Source organism: Coffea arabica, chromosome 9e (assembly GCF_036785885.1).
Source record: "Coffea arabica cultivar ET-39 chromosome 9e, Coffea Arabica ET-39 HiFi, whole genome shotgun sequence".
Lineage (NCBI taxonomy): Eukaryota > Viridiplantae > Streptophyta > Magnoliopsida > Gentianales > Rubiaceae > Coffea > Coffea arabica.
This window is the reverse complement of record NC_092327.1, coordinates 34,553,310-34,567,600: the sequence shown is the minus strand read 5'-3', so window position 1 is coordinate 34,567,600 and position 14,291 is coordinate 34,553,310. Positions and strand designations below refer to the sequence as shown.

At 36.8% G+C, this 14,291-nt stretch overlaps 2 protein-coding genes across 2 annotated transcripts; both read right to left on the bottom strand.

The window, feature by feature from the left end:
- Positions 1-1,370: 1,370 nt before the first annotated feature.
- Positions 1,371-1,962, bottom strand: LOC113708020 (probable LRR receptor-like serine/threonine-protein kinase At3g47570). The gene is made up of 2 exons (XM_072065793.1): positions 1,758-1,962; positions 1,371-1,618 (listed from the first exon to the last, which is right to left on the bottom strand). The coding sequence occupies exons 1-2, from the start codon at positions 1,960-1,962 to the stop codon at positions 1,371-1,373; spliced, it is 453 nt and encodes a 150-aa protein (XP_071921894.1).
- Positions 1,963-10,281: 8,319 nt separating this feature from the next.
- Positions 10,282-14,291, bottom strand: LOC140014808 (uncharacterized). The gene is made up of 3 exons (XM_072066294.1): positions 13,115-14,291; positions 10,961-12,964; positions 10,282-10,818 (listed from the first exon to the last, which is right to left on the bottom strand). The coding sequence occupies exons 1-3, from the start codon at positions 14,016-14,018 to the stop codon at positions 10,460-10,462; spliced, it is 3,267 nt and encodes a 1,088-aa protein (XP_071922395.1). The 5' UTR covers positions 14,019-14,291; the 3' UTR covers positions 10,282-10,459.

Genomic DNA, 14,291 nt, shown 5'->3' with positions numbered 1-14,291 from the left:
AGAAATGGTCCATCGATATTAATTGGTATTGGGTGGTTGATACTAATGTATAATGTGACATGTATCACATGAGGTATGTGGTGCACCATAGGAGTGTAATCAAGTCGAGCCGCTCACGAGTAGCTTGCGAGCGGCTTGGTAAAAAGCTTGGCTCGAGCTCGAGCTACTCGTTACATTCAACGAGTCGAGTTCGAGCTCCAAAAATAAATACTTGAGTGCTCGACGAGCTTAATCGAGTTTTTATATTATATTTATATTATATATTTTGAAAAAAAAAATTTAGGTTTATTCCAAAACTCGAGTTCGAGCTCGAGTAGATCGGGCTTGATATTTACTCGAGCTCAAACGAGTCGAGTTCGAGTTTTATTTTATTTTATCGAGTCGGCTCGATAGTATCTCAAGTGCACCATATACTTTTTCAATTCAATACAAAGACTCGGACCTATTATGCATCCACTCCATACGCTCTCAACACGAAGTTTCGGAAAAAACAGGTGTGTGAATTCGAAAATTATATATATTTAAAAAACCTTATAAGTTATCTTACAAAAAAAATTTTAATCCAAGATTTGAACCTTGAACTTGAATGTAGGTTCTCTCCTGACCACTAAACTAAGAAGAATGTTAATTAAGAAGTAAAAGCCCCTGTTATAATTACTACAAGTGGAAAAATAATTGAATCAATTGTATCCAAGCACAAAGGACAAAAAGTAAAAAGGTTTTGGCATAATGATATGCATGGTTAAGAGAGGAAATTAATCTTACATATGGACAAAGTAATATCACAAAGAACCATAAAATTCAATCAAAAATAAATATGAAGAGTAGAAAGAACTATAATTTGTGATGGAAAAGTCAGGAGAGGGGTGGGGGGATAAAAATTTCTAGAGCTGAGACAAGATAAGGAGTTAAAGTAATTTTTTATATAAGGGAAGTGATATTTGCACTCCCTAATTAGCCTCTAGCAGTTCTTGAAGGCATATTATTTATTGAAGGAATTGGAGTGACAGAGATAATTAAGGAATGCGAATATCAGTTCCCTTTATAAAATTGTACAAGTCACGATGCAATATCTCAAAATTCGCCCTCCAACCCTCTTTAGATTGATCTATGAAAACTAACTTTGAAACTAGTACTCAATGAAAAAAAAAATTACAAAAAGGAATGAAAGTATGCAAAATCAGTCACTGTCAAAATGTTTCTAGAAAAGCTTCATTAGTGCGTAGAATTGTCTGTGGCATGGAAGATACTCAGGATGCAACAAGTTTTCCTACTTCAAACTCCTACCACAACTTCTTTTAAACTGGATTCTTATTTTTTTGAGCGCAGAAACGACATCTTGCATGTTAGTTCTTGCATCAGGTGATGTTTCAGTGCAGGCCAATGCTAGCTTCATCAGAGATATCACACACTCCAGCATCTTCTGGTTTCAGCAAATTGGAGTCTACAACCTGCATAATTGCACTTGGAAATGATGACTTAATCCAATGCCTGAGGGCCATGTCTCCAGAAAAAATGTCATCACTAGGTGGTCCCCTTCTGGTGAAAGTTTCCATCAACATGATTCCATAGCTATAAACATCACATTTGGTGGAAATCAGTCCTTCTAATCCAAACTCTGCATTAATGATTTCGAGTTTTCTTCAGACAATATATAACCTTAGAGCCCAGGAATAATGCTAAACCTATGGAAGACAACGAAAGATTTTTCAAAGCTGAGAAGGCAAAGGGAAGTTGGAAGTGAGGGAAGGTATTACCTGGTGCCATATAACCCATTGTGGCCAGAGTTTTTGTATGTGCAGTTCCATCTGGTTCTGCACCTAATAATTTGGCAATACCAAAATCAGAGACATGCCCTACCATATCTTCATCAAGCAGGACGTTGCTAGGCGTCACATCGCAATGCACCACTGGTGCATCATAACCGTTGTGAAGATAATCCAATGCAGAAGCTACATCCATCATTATATCTAGCCTTTGCAAGTTATCTAGGAAGTGGTCTTCCAAATATTACCATTTTTGGAGGCTTCCATTATGCATGTATTCCATCACCAATGCTCCAAACTTCATGTCTGGGGTGGAGCAACTAGTAATGACTTTGGATTGGTTCCGGTGGCAAAGATGGCCTAATACTTCACATTCTGTATCAAAAGTTTTAAGAGCTCCTCCAGATTTCAGGTTGAAAACGTTTACAGCCGAAACAGTCCATCTCTGAGAATACCTTTGTAAACCAAGCTATAGCTCCCAATGCCAAGCAAGTTGCTCTTACTGAATCCCTGCGTTATTTTCTCAAGTTCATTATAGGAGTTCGTTGCATGATTTATTGAAGGAATTGGCACAGTTTGAAGTGTAGTTCGCCTTCTCATTTTCCATCGTATCAAAAATATCCCATAGCTGATACAAGAACTAGGGAGGAAATCCCAAGAAGAATAAACGCGACCAAAAGCAAACTTTTCTTTCTTCTGTGGGGAGGAACAATAGGGCATGGGGGCATTTGAAATTGAGGAGCACAACATAGTGCAGCATTAGACATAAAAGATTCGCCTGTAAAGTCCAGGAAAGGACCACTGCTGGGAATTCGCCCACTTTAATTTGTTGAAGGAGAGATTTTGTTTGAGGTACAGCAGAGCTTCAAATCATTTCCCGGCCAGGGAGGGGGGGGGGGGGGGCGGGGGATGACTCCAGTTAGACCATTATGTGACAAATCCAGTGACTCCAAACTTAGCAACTGGCCAAATGACGGTGGAATAGGCCCCTCTAGTTCATTTTGGGCTAAGGAAAGATTAATCAGGTTCTGCAAACCATCTACAGAAGTAGCATTATTCCAGAAAAGTTATTTTTGGAGAGATCAATCAATATTGCAGCTTTCAGATTTCCAATTTCAGGAGGTACATGGCCAAGTAACATGTTTGAGGATGCATCAAATCTCAGAAGATCTTTCAACCCCCATAAGCTCGATGGTAAACTGGAGCTGAAATTGTTGGAACCTAGATAAAGATTTCTCAGGGAAGTAATGTTTCCTATGCAGGATGGAACAGGACCAGAAATTTGACTCCCTGTCAAATTCAGATCACCAAGGTTTTGCAAATTGCAGATGTTTTCTGGGAGTGATCCACTTATCTTCTTGCTGTCAAAGTGCAACCTCTGGAGACTTTGTAAACCTTCAGCCGTCTTGGGTATGAATCCAGTCAAGTCATTGTCAGTTAAAATTAGATCAACAAGTTTACTTAAGTTTCCAATTTCTTCTGGAATATAGCCACTGATTTTACATTTGATTGCATCAAATATCACGAGAGAGGTCAAGTTACCAATGGAAGCTGGAAGTATACCATTTAAAGGATTCTCACTGATATAAATTTTTGCTGGATTTCTGCATTTTGTCAAAGAAGCAAGGAACCTGAATTCTGAAGATGAAAATTCAACCACCAAACTGTTGTCACGTAGGCTCAGTATTTCAAGGGATCCTAAATTTCCAAGTGAATTGGGTATTGGACCTCCGAAACTGTTATAAGAAAGGTATAATATAGTAACTTTTGATGCATTTGAGATAGAATATGGGATATTTCCACTAAGAGCATTATTTCCTAAGTAAAGGGCTTCAAGAATTGGCACCCCTTGACCGATGTTGAAAGGAAGACCTCCTGATAGAAGATTCTGAGCTCCTGAAAACAGTTGCAGTGTTGAAATGTTAAAGATACTTTTGGGAATGGAACCACTTAACCTGCTGTCATGGATTCCAAATACTTCCAATCTGCGAAGATTCCCAATCTCATTCGGGACTGAACCTGCACAATTGTCACAATGCACAAAAAGAATTATTAAAGACTATGGCACTGACCAAATATCCGGATCAAGTTCAAAATATTCGCAGAAACTAATGGGCACATTCTAATTGTGATTAGTTGAACTATTCAGCCATAACTGATCTTCATTTTTCTTGTCAAAAAATATTTAAAAAAATACAGAAAACAACAATTAAGTACACAAACAGACGTCAGTTTCCTTTTAGGGAAGGAAATGTACCTTCCAAATTGTTGGTACCAAGTAATAACAGTGTTAGCTAAGTTCCCAATTTCTCTTGGTATGCCTCCAAAAAATCCATTCAAAGACAAGGATAGAACTTGAAGTTGTGTACATTTTTCTAAGCTTGGGGGGATTAGGCCATCTAATGCATTTTTGGAAAGATAAAGCCCTTTAAGCTCTGGAAGATTAAAGCATACATCTTCTGGAAGATTTCCGGATAGGTGATTGCCTGTCAATGCGATATACTGCAACAAAGAAAGGTTGAAGATACTGGGTGGTATAGGACCTGTAAGCTGATTAGCTTGCACGTTTAGCAAGGTCAAAAAACGAAGATCCCCTATTTCCCTTGGAATGCTTCCTTCTAGGGAATTCAGGTCCAAAGCCAGCTCCTGCAGTTTGGACATATTGGAAAGAGAGGATGGAATGCTACCTGAAAACGTGTTCTGTGAAAAGGTACAAAACTAGAGTTCTAGTATGGAACTGAAGATTGCTGGTGGAATTTTCCCAGTAAAGTTGTTCTGTGACAAATCAAGTAACTTCAATCTGCTCAATTGAGCTAGCTCTTCCGGCAGATTCAGTAAAATTGGTTGTTATTGATATTGAGAGAAAAAGAAATGAGAGATTTCCCAAGTGTGGAGGGATGCTACCGGTAAGGCTCATGCCGGAAATATCCAAGGTTATGACTCCATTATTGCCAGAACTGCAAAGCACACCCATCCAGCTGCAAACAGATGGTGCTGGGGACCAGTTCTTCTCTAATTAAAAAGTTATTAGAGCTGAAAGAAATGTCAGACTTAAGTGTGAAAAGAGCTGATTGATCAGCAGTGTCTGCTAAAGCAGATGTAAGACAGTAAACAAACAATAATGCAGCAATGTAGACACACTTTCCATCCATTGAAATTCTTTGTTGAATATACAATATGTGTCCCTAACAAAGTAGGTAAGTGGACAAACAAATAGCCAAGTTTGCAAAGACAAGGACTCTATCTTTATATTTTCATTGTCTTGGATTGGAAAATGGCAAGCATTTGCCCTCAATGTCAACAAATTGGGATAACAGTTGGATCCTTGCTCCTATAACTGAAATTGCATAAGGAAATGGCAAAAGCAAAGACAAGGAAAACAAGTTGAGATTGCTCATTGTTTAGGATTTTGAAAGAAGTGTTGATAAAAGTAGTTTACGGGCATCTTCTGATAAATTACTAAAAATGACACTCATTTCCTTCCCATTCAAAGAAAACGGAGCAAGAATGCCAATTTGTAGCATGAAATTAACCAATTACAGTTGGTTCTTCTGATCACCATTTGGCACTTCTACAAATCTTTGTTCTTCTGATAGACAATGTTTAGCTAGCATCCTTGCAGACCTTGGAATGTTTTTATGGGACGATTGGATTATCATATGTGATCGAAGAGAACAGGAATTAATGCACAACAAGAACCAAAATAGATGTGTTTATCTGTTCCTCTTGGCATTTTTTTAACAGTTTATACTCTAGCTACATTATCAAATGCCCACAATTATTATACTCTTAAAAAAAATATCCCTTCGACATTTCCATCAAACCAAGACAAGTATTTAAAGGGTTAATTACACCATCAATATTCATATATCGGGTGTGCTCCTTCAACTGAAATTGCATGAGCAAATGGCAAAAGTACAGATGAGGAACAAGGGAAATTTCTCATTGTTTTGGATTGTGGGGTACTTTCTGATAAATTCACTAAAAAGGGCACATGTTTGCTTCCCATTCAAGAAAAATGGAAGAGTGCCAATCTGTAGGTTCTTACCATTTGGCATCCCTTTAAACTTTTGTTCTTCTGATGTGAAATGTTTAGTTAGCGAACTTGAAAAATAATTAAGAAGCGGCTGTCGTGTTCCTGTGGGACGAAAAGCTTTTCAAGTATGATCGAAGCGAATAGAAATGCACGACAAGAACCAAAAACTAGATGCAACTATCTTCATCTACTAGGCATTTTCTTGCAGATTTTCTACTACAAACTTCTGTTTTTCTGATATGAAATGTTTAATCAGCAATCATCCTTGCAAACCTTATCAAAATCAAATAGTTAAGCAGCTATCAACGTTCTTACTGGGACGACTAGCCATCCATGTATGATCAGAGAGGACAGGAATGCAGGGCAAGAACCAAAAAACTAGATAGGGTCAATCTTGATGCTCTTCGAAATTTAGCAGTTTGTCCTCTAGCTATATTATCCAGTATCTTTACTTATTATAAACTTCGAATATCCTTCGACTTCTCCAATAAACAAAGACAAGTTTTACGCGGAATCCCCAGTAGCTTTCTAGTCTTAAGACTTTGCCCCGCTTGATTTTCCACTCTAAAGTAGGAATCCACGAACCAACTTATGTGGAGAAAATTTTAGGACATCTCATGTTGTGGGAGAAAATAGATATTGATTGCATGTAGATGTATTAATTGTTGAATACTGTCAAACTAGTTGCTTCATTTCACCTAAATACATCCACCTACCAGCTTTCCTCTGCCGCCCCAGCTTTTGTTTCCACATTGCTTCAAGAAGCTGGAACTTGGTTACCTCATGTGGTCATAAATTACATGGTAGGAAAAGCTTTGGGTGGATTCGATTCCGATCACCATCACATGTCAAAGTATGTCTCTAGATTCATAGATCGCAACCCTATACACTTAAAATTACGTGTTTGTTTTTAATTACACAATAATTCATTTTCTCATGAACGATACTTAATCTAGAACAAAGTTAGTAAATTTGCGTTCACTAAGTAAATTTACCCTGTATGGAAAAATTTCAATTGAAATCTATTGAAAGAAATAAAATTGTTAGAAGATAGAAAAAAATTTCAAGAAATTGAACATAGGAGAGAGTTCGATACATTGGCCCCAAAGGATAGTACCGATAAAGCCAAGACCAGCTCGCATCATATCTCTTAGCTATTTGGATTGTTTTCTTAACAGTATGTTGGTTCATTTTGCCCGTTTACTTTCCAACTTTGAAGTACAAGTTCCTACTACAACGTTAATTTTTCCTCATTATCTCCCAGTCTATCTTTTTCATCCTTTTGACCAAAATTATGTAATGATGAACCTTAAGCCATAGGTCAACAATCAATAAATATATTTTTGGGTGGGTGGGGTTGGGGGGGGGGGGAGGGGTGGAAGGTGAAGTGAATTTGGGATGTAGGATTTGGGCCTCACAAGTTCCATTTCTGGGATAAAATGATCATTTCAATTTTTTTTTTACACTACGCTGTAATTTATTTATATTCTACTTATAACTTTTATATATCCTTATACTATATAAGAACGAGTTTAGGGTAAAGATAGTTTTTAGATTTCAACCGCAAGGGGTGTGGTTATTTTGAGAATGTGAGAGTGTTTGAAGTACAATTAGAGTATTAAGTACAAGTTATTACAGCTTTAATTTTGCTATAATTACTTATATAACCATTCAGACATTTAAGGCTAGGGGCAAGTTCGGTAAGTGACAATGTTTGGTGCTAAGTTGAGTATCAGGTACAACTGAATTAAGCTTGTGTTTTGATAGAATTACATAAAAGGCCTTTTAATCATTTATTATACTAACACCCAAACCTTTCAATTTCCTAAAGTCTTTCTCATCCATTAAGGAATTAATTGGATGTTTACATAATTGGATTTTAATTACAATTAATTAACCTAATTATTACCTGAACAACCATTATCATAGTTATGCCCCATGTTCAGCCGATTGTCCTAAACAACCATCACCATAGTTATGCATCCATGTTCAGCCGATAGCCTTTCTTCTTTTTTTGTTTCACCTCTTTGGTTTTATTATGGCTATTAAATATTTGGTGGAAGGCATAGCTTTTCCTTTAAATTGAGGTGAGCTCTTTGGGTTTGAGGTGGCTTTTTTTGATGATTGGTTTATTCAAGAACTCCATATAGTTTGCTTTTTGATAATTCTAATTTCAAAAACTAACTAATTGTACTATTTTTCGGGTTCTTGTATTTGTGGAATAGGTTGAAGTTGGTATCAAAATCGGGCTTTGTTGCATATATCTTGAATAAGGTTAGCAATTTTATCACCTTGCTTATAATTCATTGAATGAAGTTGTGTAGAACTAATTTTTAAAGTAACGGAACTTATTTGTTCTTATAAATTTATTACTTATAAGTTATAGATATTAAGTCAAAGTTTAATTAGAACAGGGTATAACATGAGGGCATTGCAAAAGCAAGTAGGACGACGATCTTGAAGAAGTCCCTCCAAGCCTGAAGAAGATCGATTTGCTTTTGGAAGCATTGAAGCTCGTGCCACACTGGATCCAACACATGCTTAGTTTCATATCCCATCTTCTCCTCCTCGGCCAAGTTGCTAACGTCAAATATTGCATTCATTAGACTTTCTGGTATGCCGTGATTTACCACTTACACGCGTCGTCACATACTAGGTATCACTTAAACTATGTATTTTGACAGTTCTAGAAAGAAGGGAGTCTGAATTTCTAGAATTCCCGGTGTCGTGTTGCTACTAAATTGGTAGCAATCCAAATTCCCAAATGAAAATGAAAAAAAAAAAAGAAAAAGGAATGATCTGGTAGTTACCATGAAGAAGCCCCAATCTTGACATCTTCTTCCAAAGTCTCATAGCTTGAAGATGCTAATCAGTATTGTTCAAAGTAAGGTATGAAAAAATAATGTTAGGGATTAAAGCTTGAGGTTCTGAGGCAATAGGCTTATGGGCGTAGGTGTTGCAGTAAGCATAGCAAGAAGGGATGGAATCGAGGCCTGGTGATTCTGCCAGTAGTTTAATGCTTGACAAAATTTTTGACGGTTGAATAGAATTATTATGGCATTTTATATTATGGATAAAGTATGGTTCAAGTAGTTATTTTTATTTAGTTTTTCATGTAATATGATTTGGAATTCAGCTTGTGTTTATTTTAATTGGAAATTTTATGATTGTAAAATTTATTAACTTAGAATTTTGTCCTTCATTGAACTAAAAAAGAAAATTAATCATGCTACATAGTACTAAGATGTAATTTGCACTCTATTTGCTTTCCATGTTATGATCTCATTCTTGTACTCTGTTGTTTATATAATTCCAAATACAAAAAATTTGCTTTTGTACTTTGACAACTCGTTTTGCGATATTATTTAACATGCTATTTAAAAGAATTGTAGTGGAACTTGATGAGTTTAAATGCTTTAGCTACAGCACCATTTTGATTGCATTGTATTAATTCATTTACTCATAATTTTATACTATACACTGATAAATAATATTTCTTGATTTGATTGAAACAACTATTATTCATAGTTCAAATGAGTCAATTACGCAGAGTTGCTATATTGGATAATTATACAAGTAAACATTGGAAAATATCATTAAGCAGATTCAACCATAGCTTGCAATTCGAATTCATATAAGCAATTTCTTTTGATTTTAGTTACCATTTCCTATAATTTCAAATTTAGAAAATATTATTTGCACCAATTTTTTATAATCAAGGTAATTTCAAATTAGATATTTAACAATTATGCAGATTTGAACTTATTTATAAGATTATGAAGAAATGTCCCTAGCAAAAAAACCAAATCTGAATCGTTTCTACAAAACTTTAAAGAGACCACTTAAGTTTCTTATCTCTCTATCATTTTTTGGCATTATTATCTCTATTAGAAACATGTAATTAAGTCGTATTATGTCTACCAATTATATAAATAGTTAGTCTAAAATAAAATTATTTTAGATTAGATTGGACATAAAGTGATTGATGGATAAACTTAACTTGATAACTCAAGTTGAGCTTAAGTCGAGGGAGAAATTAGAAGCATTACTTGAGGGATCTTTCACGAATATATATAGATTCAGGAGATGAGGGGTCCAATTGATACTTTTAAATGTTTTATCTTCTTGGATAAGTTTTAGAAAAAAATTTTGGATACTTTTCAATTGCACTTCACACATTCTTACATTTTCAAACTACCTTTATCTTTGCGTTCGAAATTCAAACGTAACCTTTGATTATAACTGATTCTTATATAGTATAGGGATAAGGATATTTCATTGCACATTATTTTATTGACTCACTATGTAACTTATAAATTTTCTGTTAAAATCACATGATAAAATCATCATACTTCAGTTATTATACTACAAAATATTAAACAATAATTATTAATTATCTTCAATCACAAGTACCAAATTCCCACGCGTTGCGGGGGTTCTTCCTCCCTAGTATATATATATATATAAATAAGTCGGAAGTTTCGATCCTGAAACCTTTCATTTATACTTTCCCTGTATTCTACTTATAACTTATTTACACCCTATTTCTACTCATTTGCTACATGGCAAATTTGTTTCAAATGGAACTTGTGAGGCCCCATTCCTGTTATACAAATAATATATGTGGATGTCAAAATTGTCTCTTACTGCATAGAATTCAACAACTCCCGCCACAGCCTCTTAGAAACTGGATTCTGACTTTTTTGAGTTCTGAAAGAACATCTTGCATGTCAATTCTTGCATCAAGTGATGTTGCTGTACAGTCCAATGCTAGCTCCATGATAGATGACAAACATTCCTCCTTTGCATCAAGATATTTTTCCTCTGGTTTTAGCAAATTAGAGTCTGCAATCTGCATAATTGCACTTGGAAATGATGACTTAATCCAATGCCTGAGAGTCATGTCTCCAGAGAAAATATCATCAGTAGGTCTCCTTCTGGTGAAAGTTTCCATCAACATAATGCCATAGCTATAAACATCACACTTTGTGGTAACTACTCCTTCCGATCCAAACTCTGCACGAGTAAATCCAAATATTTTTAAAACAACGTGTAGCCTTAGAGCCAAGAATTGATGCTAAACATTTAGGAGACAATAAAAGGTTTTCCAAATTGGAGAAGGCAGAAGGCAAATTAAAAGTGGAGGTGATGGCATTACCTGGTGCAATATAACCAATTGTCGCCAGGGTTTTTGTCTCTGCAACTCCTCCTACACCTAGTAATTTCGCAATGCCAAAATCACAGAGATGTCCGACCATATTTTCATCAAGCAAGACGTTGCTAGGTTTCACATCACAATGCACCACTGTTGCAGTATAACCGGTATGGAGATAATCCAATGCATATGCCACATCTACCATTATATCTAGCCTCTGCAGGATGTCTAGAAAGTAGTTGTGAGAATACAACCATTTCTCGAGGCTGCCATTAGGCATGTGCTCCAGTACTAAGGCTCTGAAGTCCATGGCCATGTTGGAGCAAGTAGTGATGATTTTTGTTAGATTCCGGTGACGAACATTACGAAGTACTTCACATTCTGTATCAAAACTTTTCAATCCTCCAGTAAATTTTGAGTTAAACACTTTCACTGCCACGAGAGTGCCACCGGGGAGTATGCCTTCATAGACAGAGCTGTAGCTCCCAACACCAAGCAGGTTGCTTTCACTGAATCCATTAGTTGCATTTTCCAGCTCCTCATATGAAATCCTTTCATATGTTACCACAGGTGATGGATCAGTTTGAACTGTAACTTCCGTTTTCTTTCGCCATCTTATGAATACAAATCCAAGAGCTGATGCAAGAATTAGTGATGACATCCCAAGAAGAATGTAAAGGAGTAGAAGTGATCTTTTCTTTCTTCTGTGGGGAGAATTAGTTATGGGGCATGGGAGCACTTGAAATCGAGGATCACCACATAGTGCAGCATTAGACATAAAGGATTGCTCTGAGAAGTTCAGGAAAGGGCCACTGTTGGGAATTTGTCCACTTAGTTGGTTGAAGGAGACGTTAAATTGTTTGAGGTACACCAGAGACTCTAGCGACTGGGGAATCACTCCACTTAGCCTATTATGAGACAAATCTACTGCTTCCAAGCTTATCAATTTGCCAAATGAATCTGGAATAGGCCCTTCTAGAGCATTATGAGCTAAGGAAAGGTCAATCAAGTTTTCCAGACCGTCAACAGAGCTTGGAATATTTCCTGAAAAATTATTACGCGACAAATCAATCAGTGTTATAGCCTTTAGATTTCCTAGTTCAGGAGGTAGAAGGCCACTAAGTGAATTTGAAAATGCCTCAAACCTCAGAAGATTTTTCATGGTCCATAAGCTTGGAGGTAAATTGGAGCTGAAATTGTTGGAAGATAGAAACAGATTCTGCATAGAAGTGAGGTAACCTATGCAGGAAGGGACAGAACCTGAGATTTGATTTCTGCTCAGTTCCATTTCACCAAGTTTTGGTAAGTTGCATATATTGTTTGGGAGTGATCCACTTATTTTGTTGTTGTCCAGATACAACCGTTGAAGGCTCTGTAAACCATCAACTGTTGTTGGAATGAATCCAGTCAAGTCATTTTCAGATAGGTTTATCAGGGCAAGACTACTGAGGTTGCCTATTTCTTCTGGAATCTTGCCACTGATATTGCACCTACGTGCTGAAAAACTCTGGAGAGAGTTTGAGAAATTAGCAACGGAAGCTGGAATTGTACCACCTAAAGGATTACCAGAAACTGAAAGTTCTTTAAGGTTTCTGCTATTTGTCAAAGAAGTGAGGAATTTAGATAATGAAGATGAAGATTCAAGTACCAAACTGTTAACTGCTAGGTTCAGGATGCTTAGGGATACTAAATTTGCAACTGAACTGGGTATAGGACCATTGAAATTGTTATGAGAAAGGTCTAAAACAGTGAGCTTTGTAGCATTTGAGATTGAAGCAGGTATATTTCCACTGAGGTTATTGGTTCCAATGTAGATTTCTTCAAGATTTGGCATCCCTTTGCCCATTGTTGAGGGAAGGTTACCACTTAGAAGGTTCTCCACACATGTAAAGATTCGGAGTGTTGAAATGTTAAAAATGCTTGCAGGAATAGAGCCACTTAATCTGCCCGAATCTAATCCAAACACTGCCAATCTCTGAAGATTACCAATCTCATTTGGTATTGAACCTGCAAAATTGTCACAAAGTATAAACAGAAGGATTAAATCTGTTATTAATATGATATATCTCATTTGAATTCCTGGGCAAAGTCAGTGAGTTCCAACACCAAATAAGTATGCAAAATTATGTAACATCCTCCTGCTGCAGGAGTGTGTACCTTCGAATCCAGGACCACCAAGAAACAACTGTTGAAGCTGAGTTAAGTTCCCAATTTCTCTTGGTATGGTTCCACTAAGTCTATTAGCCGTCAAGGACAAAACTTGAAGCTGTGAACATTTCCCTATACTTGGAGGAATTCGGCCAACTAGCTCACCAATGGAAAGATAAAGCCCTTTGAGCTTAGGAAGGTTGGAGCAGATATCTGTCGGAAGACTACCAGACAGTTTATTGTTTGTAAAAGCAATGAATTCCAGCGACCTCATATTGAAGATACTAGCTGGTATTGGACCTGTAAGCTGGTTAATTTCCAGGACTAACGATGTCAAGTAACGAAGATCACCTAATTCTTCTGGAATGCTCCCCTGTAGGAAATTCATCCGCAAATCTAGCTTCTCTAATCTGGATATATTGGAAAGTGAGGATGGAATCCCACCTGAAAGTTGGTTGTAAGATAGGTACAAGAAATGGAGTTTGGCCAAGGAACCAAAAGTTGTTGGAATCGGCCCAGTGAAATTATTCTGCCTTAAATCAAGTAGCCTCAATCTGCGCAACTGAGCTAGCTCTTTGGGCAGATTACCATGGAAACTGTTGTCACTAAGATCGAGGGAAATGAGGAAAGAGAGATTTCCTATGTGCGGAGGGATGACACCATCTAGGCCCAAGCCAGAAATGTTTAAGGCTGCAACTCTATTGTGGCGTGGATTGCAAGTGATTCCCATCCAGCTGCAGACGGAGGACGATGCAGACCAGTTCTTCTCAAGGAAAACATTTTCAGAGCTAAATGAAATATGCGACTTAAACTCAAGAAGCGCAGAGTGATCAGAATTGTTTGATAATGCAGATGTAGTAGCATAGTGAAGAGACAAGAACAAAACAGAATAAAGGATGCAAGCTCTATCCATCCCCAAATTTTAGTTCAAAATAGATTTTTGACTCGCTAAAAGTTTGTTCTGACAGCCCACAAAAGTAGTAATAACGAAGGCTATAATAAAATACGGAGCAAAATAATAAAAGACAATGACACAAAGATTTACAGGAGAAGGTGAGCAAAATCCACCGTAACGAAGAAGAACACAAAATTTAGGAATAAGAAAATGCTATACAAAAGGGAGAGAATTCCCCAAATGAATTTATGTCTCTAGTGGCTATGGAATTGCTTTGTGATGCTAAGCCTC

Excerpts from the sequence above, each read along its gene's own strand:
- LOC113708020 (XM_072065793.1), bottom strand. The coding sequence starts at position 1,962 with ATGGATGTAGCTTCTGCATTGGATTATCTTCACAACGGTTATGATGCA. Across the intron at positions 1,619-1,757 it reads AATGGGTTATATGGCACCAG|AGTTTGGATTAGAAGGACTG; the intron begins GTAATACCTTCC and ends TCATTAATGCAG.
- LOC140014808 (XM_072066294.1), bottom strand. The coding sequence starts at position 14,018 with ATGGATAGAGCTTGCATCCTTTATTCTGTTTTGTTCTTGTCTCTTCAC. Across the intron at positions 12,965-13,114 it reads TGGTGGTCCTGGATTCGAAG|GTTCAATACCAAATGAGATT; the intron begins GTACACACTCCT and ends ACAATTTTGCAG. Across the intron at positions 10,819-10,960 it reads AATTGGTTATATTGCACCAG|AGTTTGGATCGGAAGGAGTA; the intron begins GTAATGCCATCA and ends TTACTCGTGCAG.